The sequence below is a fragment of the Moschus berezovskii genome, chromosome 1 (assembly GCF_049115385.1).
Source record: "Moschus berezovskii isolate FMDL1 chromosome 1, NW_MosBer_1.0, whole genome shotgun sequence".
NCBI classification, from domain to species: domain Eukaryota; kingdom Metazoa; phylum Chordata; class Mammalia; order Artiodactyla; family Moschidae; genus Moschus; species Moschus berezovskii.
Genome location: NC_142460.1, coordinates 9,916,021 through 9,937,961, shown reverse-complemented (window position 1 = coordinate 9,937,961; position 21,941 = coordinate 9,916,021). Strand labels below are relative to the sequence as shown.

General features: G+C 40.9%; 1 protein-coding gene across 1 annotated transcript in view; it reads left to right on the top strand.

Moving 5' to 3' along the window:
• Positions 1 to 20,849, top strand: part of COL6A5 (collagen type VI alpha 5 chain) — a 161,995-nt gene extending 141,146 nt beyond the window's left edge. The window contains exons 39-41 of the mRNA XM_055416595.2: positions 718 to 814; positions 1,552 to 1,793; positions 20,043 to 20,849. Coding sequence (XP_055272570.2) covers positions 718 to 814; positions 1,552 to 1,793; positions 20,043 to 20,062 — 359 coding nt within the window. The 3' untranslated portion in view covers positions 20,063 to 20,849. The remainder of the gene's footprint in view (positions 1 to 717; positions 815 to 1,551; positions 1,794 to 20,042) is intronic.
• Positions 20,850 to 21,941: the final 1,092 nt, after the last annotated feature.

The window sequence follows — 21,941 nt, the reverse complement described above, 5'->3', positions numbered from 1 at the left end:
TCTGTCTCAGACAGCTGGCTCAGGCACAGCCAGGCAAGGGGTTTGAGGGCATCTCCGCATAGTAGGCATTTGAGAGAGGCTTCCTAGTCTCTGTTCATGTGCTGTAATTCCAGACGTGGTTATAGTAGAAAACCTAACAGCTGAAGCCTCAAGCTAGTCCTGGCCAGTGCCAGGAATTAGGAGTGCAGCAGAGACCGCACTGAACATTTGTATGTAGCTCCTGCAAGTTTAGTGGGAAATCACAGGGATACAGATTTTTCTGGCGTTCATAAAGCCCACGGCTCACAGAACCCTCAGAAATCTTGGCACTTAGGATTTTAGTGGCAAGCTTGTCATTTGCCAAAAAAAAAAAAAAAAAAGCCTTTTTCCAACCTCAAGATAAATAAGGCAGATAATTTCAATAGTTAATGCTATCTTCTGAAAAGTCCTCCTTTCAGAAGGAGAGAAACAGATGATAGACGGGGTTAAGAGTTATCCTTGAATCATGTCACAAGCCTGTAACACAGAGAGCATAAGAATTTTTGACGGAATCACTGCTGCATCTCGCTGACTTTGCCAATGAGGTATCGCAAAATCAGAAGGTGCAAACTTTGCTGAGTCTCTTGTAAAATTAATTTGCTCTTAGAAACACCCCCAACTACAGGAAAAGATGAACTGACTTTGGGTGACAGAATATGGAAGGGTAAAATTTAGACTAACTGTCCACTCTCTCTCTAGGTGCCATCAACAAATACCCCCCTGCAGACATGAAACCCAAATGTGTTAACATCACCTCTCCCACTCCAGAGAATAATGGCATAGAAAACAATGTATTGTGAGTTGACAAATGCACAGTTTGGGTCATATTACCACTAGAAAAAGTCCTTAAGAAAATAATTTGAAATAAATGGCATTTTAGTTTTCAGGATGCAAGTTTGGTTGTGGGGTATATGTGTGTGTGTGCATATGTGTGTGTTTTAAATGTTCCTGATTTGTGACAACATCACAGATCTGGTGTTAATAGCACATAGAATATGATGCATATTAGAAAAAACCATATTTATATTTCTATAGCTTATGAAAGAAAGGGGCTATTAACACCTTATTAGTAACTATATAATATCATTCAAATACTGGGTACTGTCAAAACAGAAAACTTATATATCAAAGGTTAGATGTAATAGTTTTAGAGAATAAGAAAAAAGATGAAAAAGAAAAACTCATAAAGTGGCAACAAAAACATACCATTTTTGAAACAGTACCCATATGGAGCCTGGCAGAAAGAATTCTTTTAAGTTTGATTTTGCAAAGTCTAGTCCTAAGTACTCAGTAAAAATTCAGTAGTGAAAATAATATGGTTTGGAGCCCTAAACCATGGGCACAAATGTTTAATTTCCCTTTGGAATATTAAAAAGTTGCCCCTCCAGTCAGATTTCTTACACAAACTACATTTGGACTATTCCAATAACATGCATAAATTTGATTCCTGTTACCTTAGCTGCCTGCAACTACACTGAATCGTGAGAGGGACTTGGTTAACCTGTGTTTCATCACTTTTCTCTGTTGCCTTAGCCTTCTTCCTGAAGTATATGAAATTGAGATGGGGAGCAGTGAGCTTTCGGGTGAGCCCGATTCCCAGCAGCAGCATTTCTTTGAATTAGGGAACAGTCATAGTCACAGTTCTGGTATCACCACTGATTTGATCCAGAGGTTATACATGCTCTTTTCATCTGGGGAACTGATGATGAAAGACAAGAAAGAGGCACATTCAGAAGAAATTACATCTCCAGCAAATGACAGACAAGATGAAAAAGGTAACCTTGAGTGCCGAAGAGCTGACAAGCCTGAAACAACCTTGTTTGTCTGGATTTTCCCTGGTAGAAGATGAGCAGTTAGAACTCATCGGGATGCGTAGAGATGGCGTAACAGAGGGGTTTATCATCTAGGCTACGTGGGGTCCCCAAAACAAGGGGACAAAGGAGATAAAACTCTAGAAGGGAGAAAAAAGGGAGCCACCGGTATTGACAAAACCAGAACTAGATAAAAATGCCTGGGGTGAGTCAAGGCATAGAAACATGAGAGGGGCAGCGGGGAGGACCACAGGTCCTGGGGAGCAGGGGGAAGCTCTTACAGGGATGGGAGAGGAGAGGAACTGGGTGACAGGCCTCCAGAATGTGACGGCTGGTGTCTGCTTTATCCCTTGGTGACCAGCGCGTTCCTGGCTTGCAATGTAGGCTTCTGGCTGAGCCCCAGTGCAGCAGAGACCAGACAGGACAAGGTTGCTACGGTTCTGAGATCTCTGTGTGCTTCTTAGGGTGCTTGGGGAAGTGGCTATGAATGCACAGCTAAAGAGAAAATAGAGATGGAGAAGAGGCAGCTGTGACTGGTTTCAGAACAACTGTTCACAATCTCTGCTGTGTACCAAAATCATGAGAAAAATTATTTTAAAATAAATATTCCTGAATATCTACTAACAGTGAAAATATGTTTATCCTATGACCCAACAATTTTACTGCAATGTCTATACCCAACAGAAAAATATATATTTACTAAAGGTCAGGTACTAGAATGTTCAGAGCAGAATGATTTGTAATGGCCTCAGAGTGGTAACAGAGATGCCCAGCAGTGATGTGATAAACATTTGTTCAGTTATGTAATAAAGCACTATATATGTGTACATTATGTACATAATATATTCTATGTGCTGTGCTGTTCTTAGTCACTCAGTTGTGTCTGAATCTTTGCGACCCTTTGGACTGAAGCCTGCTAGGCTCCTCTGTCCATGGGGATTCTCCAGGCAAGAATACTGGAGTGGGTTTCCATGCCCTTCTCCAAGGGATCTTCCCAACCCAGGGATCAAACCTAGGTCTCCCACATTACAGGCAGATTCTTTACGACCTGAGCCACCACAAAGTCCCAAATACTGTAAACGTATGTATATGTGTGTGTATATTTTATATATATATACATACAGACAATGTATATCATGATATATAGTATGTAATATATAATGTGTGTATATACTATATGTAATCTACATATATAAATGTATATGAAGTATACCTGCATTTTATATATACAGTATTAACTATTTATACAATGTATATATACATTATATATAGTATATATGGGCTTCCCAGGTGGTGCTAGTTGTAAAGAACCTGCCTGCCAATGAAGGAGACATAAGAGATGAGGGTTCAGGCCCTGGGCAGGGAAGATCCCTTGAAGGAGAAAATGGCAACCTGCTCTGGTATCTTTGCCTGGAAAATCCCATGGACAGAGAAGCCTAGTAGGCTACAGTTCATGGGGTCACAAAGAGTCAAATATGACTGAAGTGATAATATATACTATACTATGAGGCTTCCCAGGTGGCGTTAGTGGTAAAGAATCTGCCTGCCAATGCAGGAGGCTCAAGAGATGCGGGTTCAATTCCTGGGTTGGGAAGATCCCCTGGAGTAGGAAATAGCAACCCACTCCAGTATTCTTTCCTGAAAAATTCCATGGACAGAGGATCCTGGAAAGCTACAGTTCGTGGGGTCACAAAGAGTCAGACACGACTAAGCATGCTCACACATACTGTATCTATACTTATACCCATGTCTAATTTATGTATAGTATATATAATGCTCACATTTACATTGTATATATGTATATAGGTGAACTATGTGAAAGTCTCTCAATTGTGTCCAACTCTTTGTAACTCCATGGATTATACAGTTCACGGAATCCTCCAGGCCAGAATACTGGAGTGGGTAGCCTTTCCCTTCTCTAGGGTATCCTCCCAACCCAGGGATCGAACCCAAGTCTCCCTCATTGTAGGCAGATTCTTTACTAGCTGAGCCACAATATATATATACAATGTATACATACATTATATAATGTTCAGTTCACTTCATTTGCTCAGTCATGTCCAACTCAGCGACCACATGGACTGCAGCACACCAGGCCTCCCTGTCCATCACCAACTCCCAGAGTTTGCTCAAACTCATGTCCATTGAGACGGTGATGCCATCCAACCATCTCATCCTCTGTCGTCCGCTTCTCCTTCAGCCCTCAATCTTTCCCAACATCAGGGTCTTCAAATGAGTCAGCTCTTTGCATCAGGTGGCCAAAATTTCAGCTTCAGCATCAGTCCTTCTGATGAATACCCAAGACTGATCTTTAGGATGGACTGGTTGGATCTCCTTGCAGTCTAAGGGGCTCCCAAGAGTCTTCTCTAATACCACAGTTCAAAAGCATCAAATTTTTGGTGCTCAGCCTTCTTTATGGTCCAACTCTCACATCCATACATGACTACTGGAAAAACCATAGCTTTGACTAGATGGACCTTTGTTAGCAAAGTAATGTCTCTGCTTTTTAATATGCTGTCTAGGTTGGTCATAGCTTTTCTTCCAAAGAGCAAGCATCTTTTAATTTTATGGCTGTCACCATCTGCAGTGAGTTTGGAGCCCCTCAAAATAAAGTTCTCACTGTTTCCCCATCTATTTGCCATGAAGTGATGGGACTGGATGCCATGATCTTAGTTTTTTAAATGCTGTTTTAAGCAAGCTTTTTCACTCTCCTCTTTCACTTTCATCAAGAGGCTCTTTAGTTCTTCTTCACTTTCTGTCATAAGGGTGGTGTAATCTGCATATATGAGGTTATTGGAATTAAGCCTGTGCCTCATCCAGTCTGGCGTTTTGCATGATGTTCTCTGCCTAGAAGTTAAATAAGCAGGGTGACAATATACAGCCTTGACATTCTCCTTTCCCAATTGGAACCAGGTCATTGTTCCATGTCCAGTTCTAACCATTGCTTCCTGACCTGTATACAGATTTCTCAGGAGGCAGGTAAGGTGGTCTGGTATTCACATCTCTTTCAGAATTTTCTACATTTTGTTGTGATCCACACAGTTAGTCAATAAAGCAGAAGTAGATGTTTTTCTGGAACTCTCTTGCTTTTTCAATGATCCAGTGGATGTTGGCAGTTTGATCTCTGGTTCCTCTGCCTTTTCTAAAACCAGCTTGAACATCTGGAATGGAAGTTCATTTCACATACTGTTGAAACCTGGCTTGGAGAATTTTGAGCATTACTTTGCTAGGATGTGAAATGAGTACAATTGTGTGGTAGTTTGAACATTCTTTGCCATTGCCTTTCTTTGGGATTGGAATGAAAACTGACCTTTTCCAGTCCTGTGGCCACTGCTCAGTTTTCCAAATTTGCTGGCATATTGAGTGCAGCACTTTCACAGCATCGTCTTTTAGGATTTGAAATAGCTCAACTGGAATTTCATCACCTCCACTAGCTCTGTTTGTAGTGATGCTTCCTTAGGCCCACTTGACTTCACATTCCAGGATGTCTGGCTCTAGGTGAGTGATCACACCATCGTGGTTATCTGGGTCATGAAGATCTTTTTTGTACAGTTCTTCTGTGTATTCTTGCCACCTCTTCTTAATATCTTCTGCTTCTGTTAGGTCCACACCATTTCTGTCCTCTATTGAGCCCATCTTTGCATGAAATATTCCCTTGGTATCTATCATTTTCTTGAAGATATCTCTAGTCTTTCTGCTTCTATTCTTTTTTTTTTTTAATTTATTTATTTTTTATTGGAGGCAAATTATTTTACAATTGGTTGGTTTTGCCATACATTGACATGAATTCACCCCGGGTGTACATAAGTTCCCCCTCCTGAACCCCCCTCCCACTTCCCTCCTTCCTTTATCCTCCCTCTGGGTCATTCCCACACGCCAGCCCCGAGCATCCTATAACATGCATCGACCCTGAACTGGTGATTTGTTTCACATATGACAACATACGCGTTTCAATGCCATTCTCCCAAATCATCCCACCCTCACCCTCTCCCATAGAGTCCCAAAGACTGTTCTATACATCTGTGTCTCTTTTGCTGTCTCGTATACAGGGTTATCATTTGCATCTTTCTAAATTCCATATATATGCGTTAGTATACTGTATTGGTGTTTTTCTTTCTGGCTTACTTCACTCTGTATAATAGGCTCCAGTTTCATCCATCTCATTAGAACTGATTCAAATGTATTCTTTTTAATGGCTGAATAATACTCCATTGTGTATATGTACCAAAGCTTTCTTATCCATTCATCTGCAGATGGACATCTAGGTTGCTTCCATGTCCTGGCCATTATAAACAGTGCTGCGATGAACATTGGAGTACATGTGTCTCTTTCAATTCTGGTTTCCTCGGTGTGTATGCCCAGGAGTGCGATTGCTGGATCATAAGGCAGTTCTATTTCCAGTTTTTTGAGGAATCTCCACACTGTTCTCCATAGTGGCTGTACTAGTTTGCATTCCCACCAACAGTGTAAGAGGGTTCCTTTCTCTCCACATCCTCTCCAGCATTTATTGCATGTAGACTTTTGGATAGCAGCCATTCTGACTGGTGTGAAATGGTATCTCATTGTGGTTTTGATTTGCATCTCTCTGATTATGAGGGATGTTGAGCATTTTTTCATGTGTTTGTTAGCCATCTTTATGTCTTCTTTGGAGAAATGTCTGTTTAGTTCTTTGGCCCATTTTTTGATTGGGTCATTTATTTTTCTGGAATTGAGCTGCAGGAGCTGCTTGTATATTTTGGAGATTAATCCTTTATCAGTTGCTTCATTTGCTATTATTTTCTCCCATTCTGAAGGCTGTCTTTTCACCTTACTTATAGTTTCCTTTGCTGTGCAGAAAAATGGAGAAAAAAGTCTCTTTAACAAGTGGTGCTGGGAAAACTGGTCAGCCACTTGTAAAAGAATGAAACTAGAATACTTCCTAACACCATACACAAAAATAAACTCAAAATGGATTAGAGAGCTAAATGTAAGACCAGAAACTATAAAACTCCTAGAGGAGAACATAGGCAAAACACTCTCCGGCATAAATCACAGCAGGATCCTCCAAGAACCACCTCCCAGAATATTGGAAATAAAAGCAAAAATAAACAAATGGGACCTAATTAAAATCAAATGCGTCTATTCTTTTTCTCTATTTGTTTGCATTGATCGCTGAGGAAGGCTTTCTTATCTCTCCTTGCTATTCTTTGGAACTCTGCATTCAGATGGGTATATCTTACCTTTTCTCCTTTGCCTTTAGCTTCTCTCCTTTTCTCAGCCATTTGTAAGGCCTCCTCAGACAACCATTTTGGCTTTTTGCATTTCTTTTTCTTGGAGATGGTCTTGATCCCTGTCTCCTGTACAATGTCACAAACCTCCATCTATTTTAGTTCTTCAGGCACTCCATCGATCAGATCTAATCCCTTGAATCTATTTTTCACTTGCATCATATAATCGTAAGAGATTTGATTTAAGTCATACTTGAATGATCTAGTGGTTTTCCCTACTTTCTTTAAGTCTGAATTTTGCAATAAGGAGTTCATGATCTGAGCCACAGTTAGCTCCCATTCTTGTTTTTTTCTGACTGTATAGAGCTATAATAATATATATGTACATATATATACACACACATTGTGTATATATATATATATAGTAAATAGTAAATACACATGTTTTATGTATTTATTTATAATTTATATATATATTATTTTACTATGTATAATGTATACATACATTATATATTAATATATACTATAGAGAAAAAAGAAATAGAAAACTCATGCCCCTTCACAATAATGTATGTATACACATACACTGTATATATAGTAGAATATTGTGTGTGTATATATATATATAATGCATGTATACTTTACATACATATACATATTATTTTCATATATGCTGTATATATTAGATATGAGTTTAATTATAGATAATATGTGGAATATAATAAAATGAGAAAAATTCTGGAAAACAAGAGATGAGGATAGAGAAAAATATAGACAGGAGAGAGAAGATAAGATGTAAGAAAAGGAAAAATAAATATAAACCTGATGAAATATCTGATCTGGTCGAGAAAGACTCAACCTACTTTGGCCTCAGGATGGAGTGAGCCCTTACTATCTCTCTTTCCCACTAACTGCAGCTGAAAACTCTGGACAAAACACAAAAAGTAACTACTTATGAACTCTGAGCAGTAAGCAGAAGCAGACATTGTGACGGGGCGTGAGTTTCCCATTTTCTGTTCTCTTTTGGCCATGTGCAGAGCTGCATTCCTAGATCTGTGCGATGACCATGGGGCAGGTGGCTGAAACTTGATAGAAAACTCGCATTTCTGGCCAGGAAAACTAGGAAATTCTGTGTGTCCAAGGTTATGGAAGAAAAACCTATTTTTTCCTTTCTTTCTCATGGTTTTGCTCTAAAGGTGGACTCCAGTTTAGAGCTGAACATAAGTCTAGACAGCTAAAATTAACGAGAAGTCCTATCTTTTGGGGCACAGTAACTGAGAAGTCAGGCCCTGTTGGTCAGCATGTTGGGGTAGGCTCAGAGAAGAGAGGTTCTGTAATTTTAATTATGGGAACTCCGTAAGTCCCAGAATCTCCCCTAAGCTATACGTGGGTTGGAAAGAATCAAAACAGGATACCGAAGGTTTTGAACACTAAACTGTGATCGAACCACTGCCTATAGAAAGTGAGACATTGACATTCTGAACCTTGCATATTGATTGTCTACTTAAAAAATTAACATTCTACAAACAATTATAGAAGACTTAGAATCTATAAAATATAATATTCAAAGAAGTTATAGTGTATATATAGGAATATTGCGTGCTTGCTAAGTTGCTTCACTTGTGTCTGACTCTGTGCGACCCTTATGAGAAGAGCCCGCCGAGCTCTTCTGTCCATGGGATTCTCCAGGCAAGAGTACTGGAGTGGGTTGCCATGCCCTCCTCCAGGGAATCTTCCTGACCCAAGGATCAAACCTGCATCTCTTACATCTCCTGCATTGGCAGGTGGGTTCTTTGACAGTAGAGCCACCTGAGAAGCCCATAATGGAATATCACTCAGCCATAAAAAAGAATGAAATAATGTTGTTTGTATCAACATGGATGAACCTAGAGAGTATTATACTAAGTGAAGTAAGCCAAACAGAGAAAGACAAATATCCTATGATATCACTTATATGTGCGAAAAAGTACAAATGAACTTACTTACAAAATAGAAATAGATTTACAGACATAGAAAACAAATTTAAGGTTATCAAAAGGAAAGGGAGGGGGAAGAATAAGTTAGGAGTTTGAGATTAACATACACACTATACTATATATAAAATAGATAGCCAATAAGGATCTACTGTATAGCACCAGGAACTATACTTGATGTTTTATATATGCATGTAAGTGTGCTTTGGCTTTAGTTGTGTCTGATGCTTTGTGACTCTATTATAGACCATAGCCTGCTAGGTGCCTCTGTCCATGGGATTCTCCAGGCAAGAGTACTGGAGTGGGATGGCGTACTGTTCTCAAGGGTAACTTTCCAACCCAGGGATCGAATCTATGTCTCTTAGGTCTCCTGCACTGATATGTGGGTTTATTACCACTAGCGGGAAGCATCTTCAATATTTTATAATAACCTATAAGGGAAAAGAATCTGAAAAAGGAAATATATACTTATACATGTATGTATATATAACTGAATCATTGTGCTGCATCCCTGAAATTAACACATTGTAAATCAACGATACTTCAATTTTAAAAATGTATTTTTAAAAGACCAAGGTGCTTAAAACCTAAAAATAAATTTTTTTTTAGTATACAATCCAAAATTATTTAACATAACAGAGAACAGTAGCTGTGAACGGTATTCAAATGCAAAGACAACAGATGCAGACTTTCAAATCGACTCAGATATTGCAATTATCTGACAAAGACGTTAAAGCAGCTATTATAACTGTACTTCATGAGATGTGAGTGCTAAGTTGCTTTAGTCACGTCTGACTCTTGGAGACCCTATGGACTGTAGGCCACCAGGCTTCTCTGTCCATGGGGATTCTCCAGGCAAGAATACTGGAGTGGGCCACCTTATTCTGTAATCTCTATTTCTCTGCTGAGAAATAGAGATTACAAAAAAGGACCAAAAAAAAAAAAAAGTTTTGAAAGAAAACAATACGATCTCTGAAATTTTAAAAATTCTGTGGATGAGCTCAGTAGCAGTGTGAAGACAGAAGAAAGGGTCAGTGAATTTCAGGGTAGATTCATTACATGATCTGAAGAGAGAAAGGAGATTTTTAAAAATGAACAGTGGTGGACAGCATAGCCAGAGTAGAAGGACGGGCGCTCATTTTCTCCTGCCAGAGCACCACAATCACAGCTAGTTGTTGAAGAACCGTCACCAGAAAGACACTGGAACCACCAAAAACTGATACCCCACATCCAAGGACAGAGCAGAAGCCGCAACAAGACGGTAAGAGGGGTGCAAGCACGGTAAAATCAAGTCCTATACCCGCTGCATTGGCAGCCTACCAACTGGAGAACAGCAATACCAAGGAAGTTCTTGCCCTGCTGTGAAGGGCCTAGGCCCCACATTGGTCTCCCCAGCCTGGGGAGCTGACAAGGGGACTGGGGATCCCCAGGGAATCCTTCTTTGAAGTCCAGGGTAATTTGATTACAGGACCTCCACGGGAATGGGAGAATCAGAGACTCTACTCTTGAAGGGCACAAAAATTAAAACCTGTGTATGCGTCAGGACCAGGGAGAAGGAACAGCGACCCCACAGGAGCCTGAGCCAGACCTACCTGGGGGTGTCTGAGGGTCGCCTGTCAAGGCGTGGGCTGGCAGTAGCCTGTCACAGGGACGGCAGCCCTGGGAGATGCGTCTTGGCCTAAGTCCTCTTGGAGGTCACCAATAGCCATGTCATCACTCACCTACAGCCAGACATACTGGAGTGTGAAGTCAAGGGGGCCTTAGGAAGTATCACTATGAACAAAGCTAGTGGAGGTGATGGAATTCCAGTTGAGCTATTTCAAATCCTGAAAGATGATGCTGTGAAAGTGCTGCACTCAATATGCCAGCAAATTTGGAATATTCAGCAGTGGACACAGGACTGGAAAAGGTCAGTTTTCATTCCAATCCCAAAGAAAGGTAATGGCAAATAATGTTCAAACTACCGCACAATTGCACTCATCTCACATGCTAGCAAAGTAATGCTGAAAATTCTCCAAGCCACGCTTCAACAATATGTGAACCGTGAACTTCCAGATGTTCAAGCTGAATTTAGAAAAGGCAGAGAAGCCAGAGATCAAATTGCCAACATCCACTGGATCATTGAAAAAGCAAGAGAGTTCCAGAAAAACATCTATTTCTGCTTTATTGACTATGCCATAGCCCTTGACTCTGTGGATCACAATAAACTATGGAAAATTCTGAAAGAGATGGGCATACCAGACCACCTGACCTGCCTCTGGAGAAATATGTATCCAGGTCAGGAAGCAACAGTTAGAACTGGACATGGAACAACAGACTGGTTCCAAATAGGAAAAGGAGTATGTCAAGGCTGTATATTGTCACCCTGCTTATTTAACTTATACGCAGAGTACATCATGAGAAATGCAGGGCTGGATGAAGTACAAGCTGGAATCAAGTTTTCCAGGAGAAATATCAATAACCACAGATATGCAGATGACACCACCCTTATGGCAGAAAGTGAAGAGGAACTAAAGAGCCTCTTGATGAAAGTGAAAGAGGAGAGTGAAAAAGTTGGCTTAAAGCTCAACATTCAGAAAACTAAGGTTCCATCACTTCATGGGAATAGATGGGGAAACAGTGGAAACAGTGTCAGACTTTATTTATGGGGGCTCCAAAATCACTGCAGATGGTGATTGCAGCCATGAAATTAAAAGACGCTTGCTCCTTCGAAGAAAAGTTATGACCAACCAGTCAGCATATTAAAAAGCAGAGACATTACTTTGCCAACAAAGTTCCATCTAGTCAAGGCTATGGTTTTTCCAGTGGTCATGTGTGGATGTGAGAGTTGGACTATAAAGAAAGCTGAGTGGCGAAGAATTGATGCTTTTGAGATGTGGTGTTGGAGAAGACTCTTGAGAGTCCCTTGGACTGCAAGGAGATCCAACCAGTCCATTCTAAAGGAGATCAATCCTGGGTGTTCACTGGAAGGACTGATGCTGAAGCTGAAACTCCAATACTTTGGCCACCTGATATGAAGAACTAACTCATTGGAAAAGACTCTGATGCAGGGAAAGATTGAAGTCAGGAGGAGACGGGGACGACAGAGAGTGAGATGGCTGGATGGCATCACCGACTCTGTGGACATGAGTCTGAGTGAGCTCCGGAAGTTGGTGATGGACAGGGAGGCCCGGCGTGCTGCGGTTCGTGGGGCCGCAGAGAGTCGGATACGACTGCACTGACTGACTGACTGAGGGACTGTGGACTCCAGGCCTGGTCGCCTCCGGCCGAACCTCTGACAGGGAGGGAGCGCAGCCCTACCCTTCAGCAGACGATTCGATTAAAGTTTCACTGAGCACTGGCCATGCCTACAGAGCAAGACAAAGTTTTCCCCGTCAGTCCCTCCCATCAGGAAGCTTGCATAGCCTCTTATCCTCATCCACCAGAGGGCAGACAGCAGAAATAAGAGCTACAATCCCAGCAGCCTCCAGAATGAACACCACAGTCAGAACCACAGAAAGCTAACCAAAGTGAAAGAAGCAGGATGATGTGCCCGATGAAGGAGCAGGATAGGTCCCCAGAGAAATAATGAAACGGAGGCATCAACCTCCCAGAAAAAGAATTCAGAACAATGATGAGACGATCCGGGATCTCAGAAAAAGAATGGAGAACATGCAGGAAGTGTCTACCAAAGACCTAGAAGTACTAAAGCACAGACGAACAGAGCTGACCAACACGCTAGAAGGAATCAGAAGCAGAATAACTGAGGCAGAAGAACAGAAAAGTGACCTGGAACACAGACTGGTGGATCCATAGTGCAGAACTGAATGTAGAATAAGAGTGAAAAGAAACGCAGACAGCCTGAGAGGCCTCTGGGACAACATTAAACGCCCCGATATTCACATTACAGGGGCCCCACGAGGTGAAGAGAAAGGGACCAAAGAAGATGTTTAAAAATGAACAGTCTGGAAACTTGAACAATATAAAAAGGTCTAACATTTGTTTCATTGGTATTCTAGAAGGAAAGTAGAAAGGGATCCATTCAGGAAAAAAAAAAATTGAGAAAATAATGACCAAAACTTCCCAAATATGGTAAAAGACACAATGTTACAGATTTTAAAAGTTCAAAGAAAACCCCACTCAGACATATTAAAATCAAACTACTGAAAACAAAGGCGAAATAAACAATCTGGAAGCAGTAGCTTCCCTGGTGGTTCAGACTGTAGGGTCTCCTACAGTGCAGGAGACCCGGGTTCAATCCCTGGGTTGGGAAGATCCCCTGGAGAAGGAAATGGCAGCCCGCTCCAGTAGCCTTACCTGGAAAATCCCATGGATGCAGGAGCCTGGTAGGCTACAGTCCATGGGGTCGCAAAGAGTCGGACGTGACTGAGTTGACTCCACTTCTTTCACCGAAGAAAGGAATAATTATTGCAATGACTGTAGATTTTTCATCAGAAGCCATGGAGGCCAAATGGCAGTAGAACATCATTTTTTTCTTTAAAGCGCTTCAAGGAAGGGACTGTGAACACAGAACTTTATACTCAAGTTTATAGCTGTCCAGAGTGAAGACAAAATAAAGACGTTTCCAGATAAAGGAAAACTAAGAGAATTTGTTGCCAGCATATCTATTCTAAAAGGACAACTGTAGCTGGACGACATCTGAGTGAGGTCAAGTGACTGGGGATGGAGGAGAGGACACACCGGGCAGGTGACGCAGAGGGAGGGACACAGTGAAGAGTCAAGGGGGCGGGAAGGGAGGCTGGTTCAGGAATCTGTGGGGACGTAGCAGGGCTTCCCCAGTGGCTCGGCAGTGAGGAATTCACCTTCCAGTGCAGGAGACCCAGGTTCAGTCCCTGGGTTGGGAAGATCCCCTGGAGAAGGGAATGCTAACCCACTCCAGTATTCTTGCCTGGAAAATCCCATGGACAGACTAGCCTGGCGGACTACAGTCCATGGGGTCATAAAGAGTTGGACACGACTGAGCGATTAAACACGACAGTAGGGAATATAACTAACAATGTAAGCACAGGAATTACAGGCAGAGTCTTTACCGTCTGAGCCACCAGGGAAGCCCTCCACTTCTGTATGTGTGATGTATAATAAAATAAAAAATTGGAGAAAACTTCTGAAGGGAAGAAATTATGAGAAACGACAATAAATGAGAAAGTTACTGATAATGCTTGCTTGATTGCAATCCTTCTGATTCTACTAACCTTGGCATTTTCAGCCATAAACTACCTTGAAATACCAGCGAATGTGATTTAATTGATACAAGTGTGGGCTTGGCAATTATGGTCAGCAAGTATCAAGCCAATTATAATGCATAGACACATTTGGGAAACACAGATTTAGGGGGTTCTTTCCCATGCTTGGGCTGCCCAGTGGCTCAGTGGTAAAGAATCTGCCTTGCAATGCAGCAGCTGCAGGAGATGGTGGTTTGATCCTGGGTGGGGAAGATCCCCTGGAGAAGGGCATGGCAACCCACTCCAGTATTCTTGCCTAGAGAATCCCATAGACAGAGGAGCCTGGTGGGCTACAGTCCATGGGGTCGCAAAGAGTTGGACATGACTGAAACTAACACTAATTATTATAGAAGTGGGTGATATCTTTAATCATTTCTTTCAGAGAAGTCTAGCTGACTGACTGATTTGGTGACTTGGTCAGTCCCGCTCCTCGAAGTCCGTCTGAGTCTCTTCAGAAAATCTCACTTTGGCTTTCTTCTTAGGCTTATGAGAGGTTAGAATGTGAAAATCAGAAAAGCTTTAGAAATCTCTGAGTTGTCCTGTATCTTTTTATAGATTAGGAAGTAGAAGATGCAGGCACCTGAAGGGTCTTCCCAAAGAACATCCACAGCACCTACTGCTTTGTCACAGTGATTTATACTCTATAATTATATTTATAAAACAAAAGTACACCTTAAAGCTTGAAAAGGAGATAATAAAACCTACCTCTGGGTTGCTTAAATGATACCTTTGAAGCTCAGACTACACACTGTGCCTGGTACATAATCAACTAGGCTTGTCCTGTGAATTACCTTCCTGGTAATATGTTTGACAGTTAAAAATAAAAACCCGTTGTGAAGAACATTCAACATTGACATTGCTTTGCTCACTTTTGTTTTCCCAAAGAGAGTGGGTTTTTCTTTTTACCTGCTCGTTTTTTCTGATGTTTTCATTTTAGCCACCTACTCAATGTACACACTTTCTATTTGCTCATCATAATGTACATTTGCAAGGTTTTGATGTACGTTTTGAAAAGTGTAACTGTATTCATTTTTCCATTATGCCAACCCAGGGACTCTTTCTTAACCTTTATTTTTCCATCACTGAGTGCATCGTCTCTCAACGTGTGGTCCCTGGACCAAGAACATCAGCATCACCTAGGAATTCATCAGATATGCAGATTATTGGATTCTACCAAAGACCTACTAAGTCAGAAGCTTGGTTCAGGGCCTTCCAGATGACTTTGATACAGGCTAGAGTTTGCCAATGACTAACCTAATGTATAGACCTTGAGCCTGAATTAGTCTTATTAATAGGGGTCCTGTCACTAGATATTACAAGTATTTGGGAAAAATCATGTTTCTGTAAAATACTAATAAGTAGGTGTTTTTTTTTGCATGATTTCTCATTGACTTTAATGAGCTCATTTTCATTGTAATTCTGAGAGAGGGGCTAATAGTCAAGCCACTTTGACCACTTTGATTTTGTTTCGGGGAGCATCTTTTCGGGCTCACGTTTTATAGAAAGCACTTTGGGAAACAGTGGTTGAAAGAATGAATCCAGAGGACAGACGTGGATGTGCATCTTATTTCTGCCATTGCTGGTCATCTGATCTCGGGCACACCGTTTGGCCTCTCTGAGAGTCTGCTCTCCACCTGGGGTAACAGTACCCTACGTCACAGGTAAACGTGTGCAGTAAATGAATGTAAACTGCTTCAAACAGCAGTTTGCAAAGAGTTTAATAAACGCTAGGTGGTGTTTAAGACAATGATAATGATGATGATGATGATGGCAGCCATAGTGGAAAGAAGGCTAAACTGAGAATGAGGAGATCCAGACGCTAGTTTTGGTTCTGTTGGTAACTAGCTTTGTGATCATGAAAAGTCACCTGATTGCCCTGGTCCTCAACTTTCTTTTTTGTATTATGGAGACACTTGAGCAAGGCTACTGTATTTTATACGTTAGGGACATTGGGGGACATACAAAGACCTTCAAATGCATGGATTTCTAAGAAAAGTTACTAAAGGACTCTATCTATCTGAGAATGGTTACGTATGAAGAATCATGGAGATCTCCTTTCCTGTATCCCCTTTTACAAGTGCCCCCATGTCACACACACAAAGAGTGGCGTGTTTCTCAGTCATTCTAAATCTTTGTATGACAGTTGGCCCAGATGTAAAGTCTTCTTAGGGAAGCACAGGCTGGGGGACATGTTGTCAAAGTGCCATTTAAATGTTGGATCTGTAGGCCTTCTTTAGACCAGGAAAGAATTCAGATCTCTCCCATCCTGTACATGTTTCTGTTACAGAGGACATGTGTTGCTAGAGCTTGGATATTGGAACTCATGTTTGGATATTCTGAATCCAGATATGTGACAGAGTGAGCATGACTGGAGTTATGATACATTTTATTTAGTAATCTAGCCTGTTCCATTTCCCTTGTCAAAGGATACAACTTTCCCAAGTGAAAATTGTAAGAACAAAGCAGAGAGAGCATTACAAGAGAAACATTGAAGGAGAGCAAGCATGGTTTCACCAAACCAAAGAATCATAGCAAGAGCCTTAATCATTCAGGTATTTCAGAATGAAATCTCATGATGTCATAACAGAGATCCTTAGCAATGTATTTATTTCAAATGGAAGAAGAAATCAGACTCTTTTTAAGGTGGAAATTGTTTTACATCCACTGGATCATGGAGAAAGCGAGAGAGTTCCAGAAAAACATCTATTTCTGCTTCATTGACAATGCCAAAGCCTTTGACTGTGTGGATCACAATGAACTGTGGAAAATTCTGAAAGAGATGGGAATACCAGACCACCTGACCTGCCTCTTGAGAAACCTGTATGCAGGTCAGGAAGCAACAGTCAGAACTGTACATGGAACAACAGACTGGTTCCAAATAGGAAAAGGAGTACGTCAAGGATGTATATTGTCACCCTGCTGATTTAACTTATATGCAGAGTACATCATGAGAAACGCAGGGCTGGAAGAAGCACAAGCTGGAATCAAGATTGCCAGGAGAAATATCAATAATCTCAGATATGCAGATGACACCACCCTTATGGCAGAAAGTGAAGAGGAACTAAAAAGCCTCTTGATGAAAGTGAAAGAGGAGAGTGAAAAGGTTGGCTTGAAGCTCAACATTCAGAAAACAAAGATCATGGCATCTGGTCCCATCACTTCATGGGAAATAGATGGGAAAACGGTGGAGACAGTGTCAGACTTTATTTTTTGGGGCTCCAAAATCACTGTGGATGCTGATTGCAGCCATGAAATTAAAAGATGCTTTCTGCTTGGAAGGAAAGTTATGACCAACCTAGATAGTATATTAAAAAGCAGAGACATTACTTTGCCAACCAAGGTCCGTCTAGTCAAGGCTATGGTTTTTCCTGTGGTCATGTATGGATGTGAGAGTTGGACTGTGAAGAAAGCTGATGTCGAAGAATGGATGCTTTTGAACTGTGGTGCTGGAGAAGACTCTTGAGAGTCCCTTGTACTGCAAGGAGATCCAACCAGTCCATTCTAAAGGAGATCAGTCCTGGGTGTTCATTGGAAGGACTGATGCTGAAGCTGAAACTGCAATACTTTGGCCACCTCATGCGAAGAGTTGACTCACTGGAAAAGACTCTGATGCTGGGAAAGGTTGGGGGCGGGAGGAGAAGGGGACGACGGAGAATGAGATGGCTGGATGGCATCACCGACTGTGTGGACATGAGTTTGAGTGAACTCCGGGAGTTGGTGATGGACAGGGAGGCCTGGCGTGCTGTGATTCATGGGGTCGCAGAGAGTCGGACATGACTGAGTGACTGAACTGAACTGAAGGACTAGTTGATTGGTTTTACAGTAAAACCTAGTTCTGCCAATTAGACTACATGGGGATATGTCCTTATGACCTGGAAGGAGGATATGGGGAGGAGGGAGGTGGGAGGGGGGTTCAAGAAGGGGAACACATGTACACCCGGGGCGGATTCATGTCAGTGTATGGCAAAACCAACCAATATATTATTGTAAAGTAATTAGCCTCCAATTAAAAAAAAAGTGAATGAGCTAAATTGCAGCTTCAAAATTCTGAGGAAAAACTGTAAAAAAGAAAGACTATGTAAATCATAAGAAATATTATTTTATCAAAGAAAGTACATATGTGCCTATTTATTATGTAACTGGAAGTTTGTACCGCTTAATCCCCTGAATCCTTTCTAGCTTCCCCCCATTTGTTCTCTGTATCTGAGTCTATTTTTATTTTGTTTTGCTTGCTTATTTTGATTTTTAGATTCCACATATAAGCGAGATCACATGGTATTCATCTTTCTCTGTCTGACTCATTTTACTTAGCATAAAACTCTCTAGATCCATCCATGTTGTCACAAAGGGCAAGATTTCATTTTTATGACTGAGTAGTGTTTCGTTATAGAGACATATACATTATATATATATATTTCATTATATATTTCTATATACACAATGCACATTTATATATTCTTTGTATGTTTTGCATATTGATCCCTCATTGGACATGCCCTTTGCAAATATCTTCTCCCATTCAGTAGAGTGCCTTTTTGTTTTGTTGATAGTTTCCTTAACTGCAAAAGCTTTTTTTTGGTTTCATAAACTTTCATTTGTTTATTTTTGCTTTTGTTTCTCTTGCTAAAGAGTCAGTCCTTTAAAAAGCATGCTGCCTATTTTTTCTTCTAGGAGCTGCATGATTTCAGATCTTAGAGTGAAGTTTTTCATCCATTTGAGTTTATTTTTATGGTGTGAGAAAGAAGTCCAGTTTGATTCTTTTTTTATATAGCTATTTTTCCCTACATAATGTATTGAAGAGGCTGCCTTTTCTCCATTGTGTATACTTGTGTCCCTCTTTGTAGTTCAATTGACCATATAAACATAGGTTTATCACTGGGCTCTCAATTCTGTTTCATTGATCTATATGTCTGTTTTCAGCTAGTATCATACTATTCTGATGACTGTATTTTTTGTAGTATAGTTTGGAATCAGGGAGCATGACGCCTATGGCTTTGTTCTATTTTTCTCAAGACTGATTTGGCTATTCAGGGTCTTTTGGGTTTCCATACAAACTTTAGAGTCAATTTATTCTAGTTCTATGAAATCTGCCACTGATATTTTGATAGAGATTGAGTTGAATCTGTAGATTGCCTTATGTAATATAGTCGTTTTAACAATATTAAATCCTCCAATCTATAAGCACAATAAATCTTTCCACCTATTTGTATCATCTTCAATTTCTTTCATCAATGTCTTATGGTTTTCCAAGCTATTCCTGTGAACTGTGCTTCAGAGTTTTCTTGACGAGAGGCTTTCTTACTCTTTCATAGACTGTTGGTTGGTCAAGAGTTGCCTTGAACTCCCAAATACTCTGGCTCTATGAGGTTAAAGCTACTCAAGTAGCTGGACACAAGCTCTCCAAAGACTAATATGAGCTGATGCTGGAAGCCAAAGCTCACAAGGAGGTGATCAGGGAAGAGTGGCAAAGAGGGATAGGAGGGGAAATTAATGCTAAAAAAAAAGATTAGAGGGATTCTTGGCAGAATTCTTCTATCTCTGCACTTTTATTTTACCAGTCACTAAATATGCTAAGCATCAATTTTCAGATCATCAGTGTACGGTATTATCCTGGGAAGAAGTATATCTATACTTCCATTTACATGTTGTTCTTTTATATCTATGATCACACACTATTTTATTATGACTATTGAAAATGGCAAAACTATGCCTTTTTTTTTTCTTATGTGGCATGAAAAGGAATAGACTCTAAAGGGAATATTTTAAATAAATCCAGTGACATTAAGAGCAACACATATTTTTGTTTTGCAGATGGTGAGGACACGAGATGATCATAGCAGAAAAGAACATAGCTCCAGTGGCATGAGAAATTCCATATGGTTCTAACTGAGAGGTATAAATCATCTATTAGAAGTGGAGTCATAAGTGGCAGGAACTTTTCACGACTAATAACATGCTCAGTTTGTTCTGTTCCAAATGTGAGGGAAAGACTTCTCTGAGTGAAGACATCAATGACCCGACCCAAGAAACTAGGAATGATTTCATTTCTCCCGAGAATTGGGACAACTGGCCTTGAAGAGTTAACAGAATCCTTTCTTTGACAATTCTGTATGAGGTGTCAATTATAATGATGTGCCTGCCTACAGGATATTTTTGTCATAATTTTTTATCATATCTATATCTCAAATTGGACTGGAGGAAAAAGGATTGAGGATTAGAATTTCCGAAGAATGTCTTCTGTTTTTGAGAAATGAAAATCCATGCCCATGTCTTCATTTCTGGTATGTCCCTGGAGTTGCATTTAACACTGATTGACCTGAGAAACCCCATCTGTCCAGCTGCTACCATCATAGACAATGTTTGCCCTTTCCAGGACATTTACAAAACAATGGAATTTGTAAGAAATAAAAAAGTGAGATGAGGCTAATTTTATAAAGTGCTATTTTGTGCCGTGATCATCTGTTTTAAATTTTAGCATGCTTTACTCTGTTTGTACTTGATTTTGGCTGCAAACAAAACAAAACATTGTGGAAGAACATGAGTACTCTATGTGACAGAACTGTTCTTGGGAATTGCAGTGTTAGCAAGAGACAAGTTCTAAAATAAAGGCAAGTTTGACGTGGACGCTTGTTCTGTTCATTTTTACTTCACTGTAGTCCAACGCAACGGAGAAGGCAATGGCAAGCCACTCCAGTACTATTGCCTAGAAAATCCGGATGGAGGAGCCTGGTAGGCTGCAGTCCATGGGGTCGCTAAGGGTCGGATGTGACTGAGCGACTTCACTTTTCACTTTCACACATTGGAGAAGGCAATGGCGACCCACTCCAGTGTTCTTGCCTGGAGAATCCCAGGGACGGGGGAGCCTGGTGGGCTTCCGACTATGGGGTCACACAGAGTCGGACACGACTGAAGTGACTTAGCAGCAGCAGCAATCCAATGCAGACCCATTAGACCACCAGTGCAGGATAATTACCAAGTCAGTGAGCATATTCTGCATATTTTTAAAGTGACTATGTTAAGGGGGTAATACTAAAGGCATTTTTATACTTTTTCTCTATAATTTTCCTTAACAATACTCTTGTGTTCAAATCATTTTTAAATAATCCAATCAACTAATTCTGGGTTGTCGAAAATTTTTACAGTAGGCTTAACTGCTCTCTGGGAAGTTCTAAAGCAAACTCTACTCATTTAATTAAGTTTTATTTTCCCCTAAGAGTACGTCAGATCCCTAAATCTAAAAGTGACATGGGTTATCAAGAATATGAGGCCTGGAGGGAAGGGGTGTGAAGGGAGGTGGGATGGAGGTTCAGGATGAGGGGGACACGTGTATCAGTTCAGTTCAGTTCAGTTCAGTCGCTCAGTCGTGTCCGACTCTTTGCAACCCCATGAATCACAGCATGCCAGGCCTCCCTGTCCATCACCAACTCCTGGAGTTCACTCAAACTCATGTCCATCAAGTCGGTGATGCCATCCAGCCATCTCATTCTCTGTCGTCCCCTTCTCCTCCCTCCCCCAATCCTTCCCAGCTGTGGAACATTCTGAAAGAGATGGGAATACCAGACCACCTGACCTGCCTCTTGAGAAATCTGTATGCAGGTCAGGAAGCAACAGTCAGAACTGTACGTGGAACAACAGACTGGTTCCAAATAGGAAAAGGAGTACGTCAAGGCTGTATATTGTCACCTTGCTTATTTAACTTATATGCAGAGT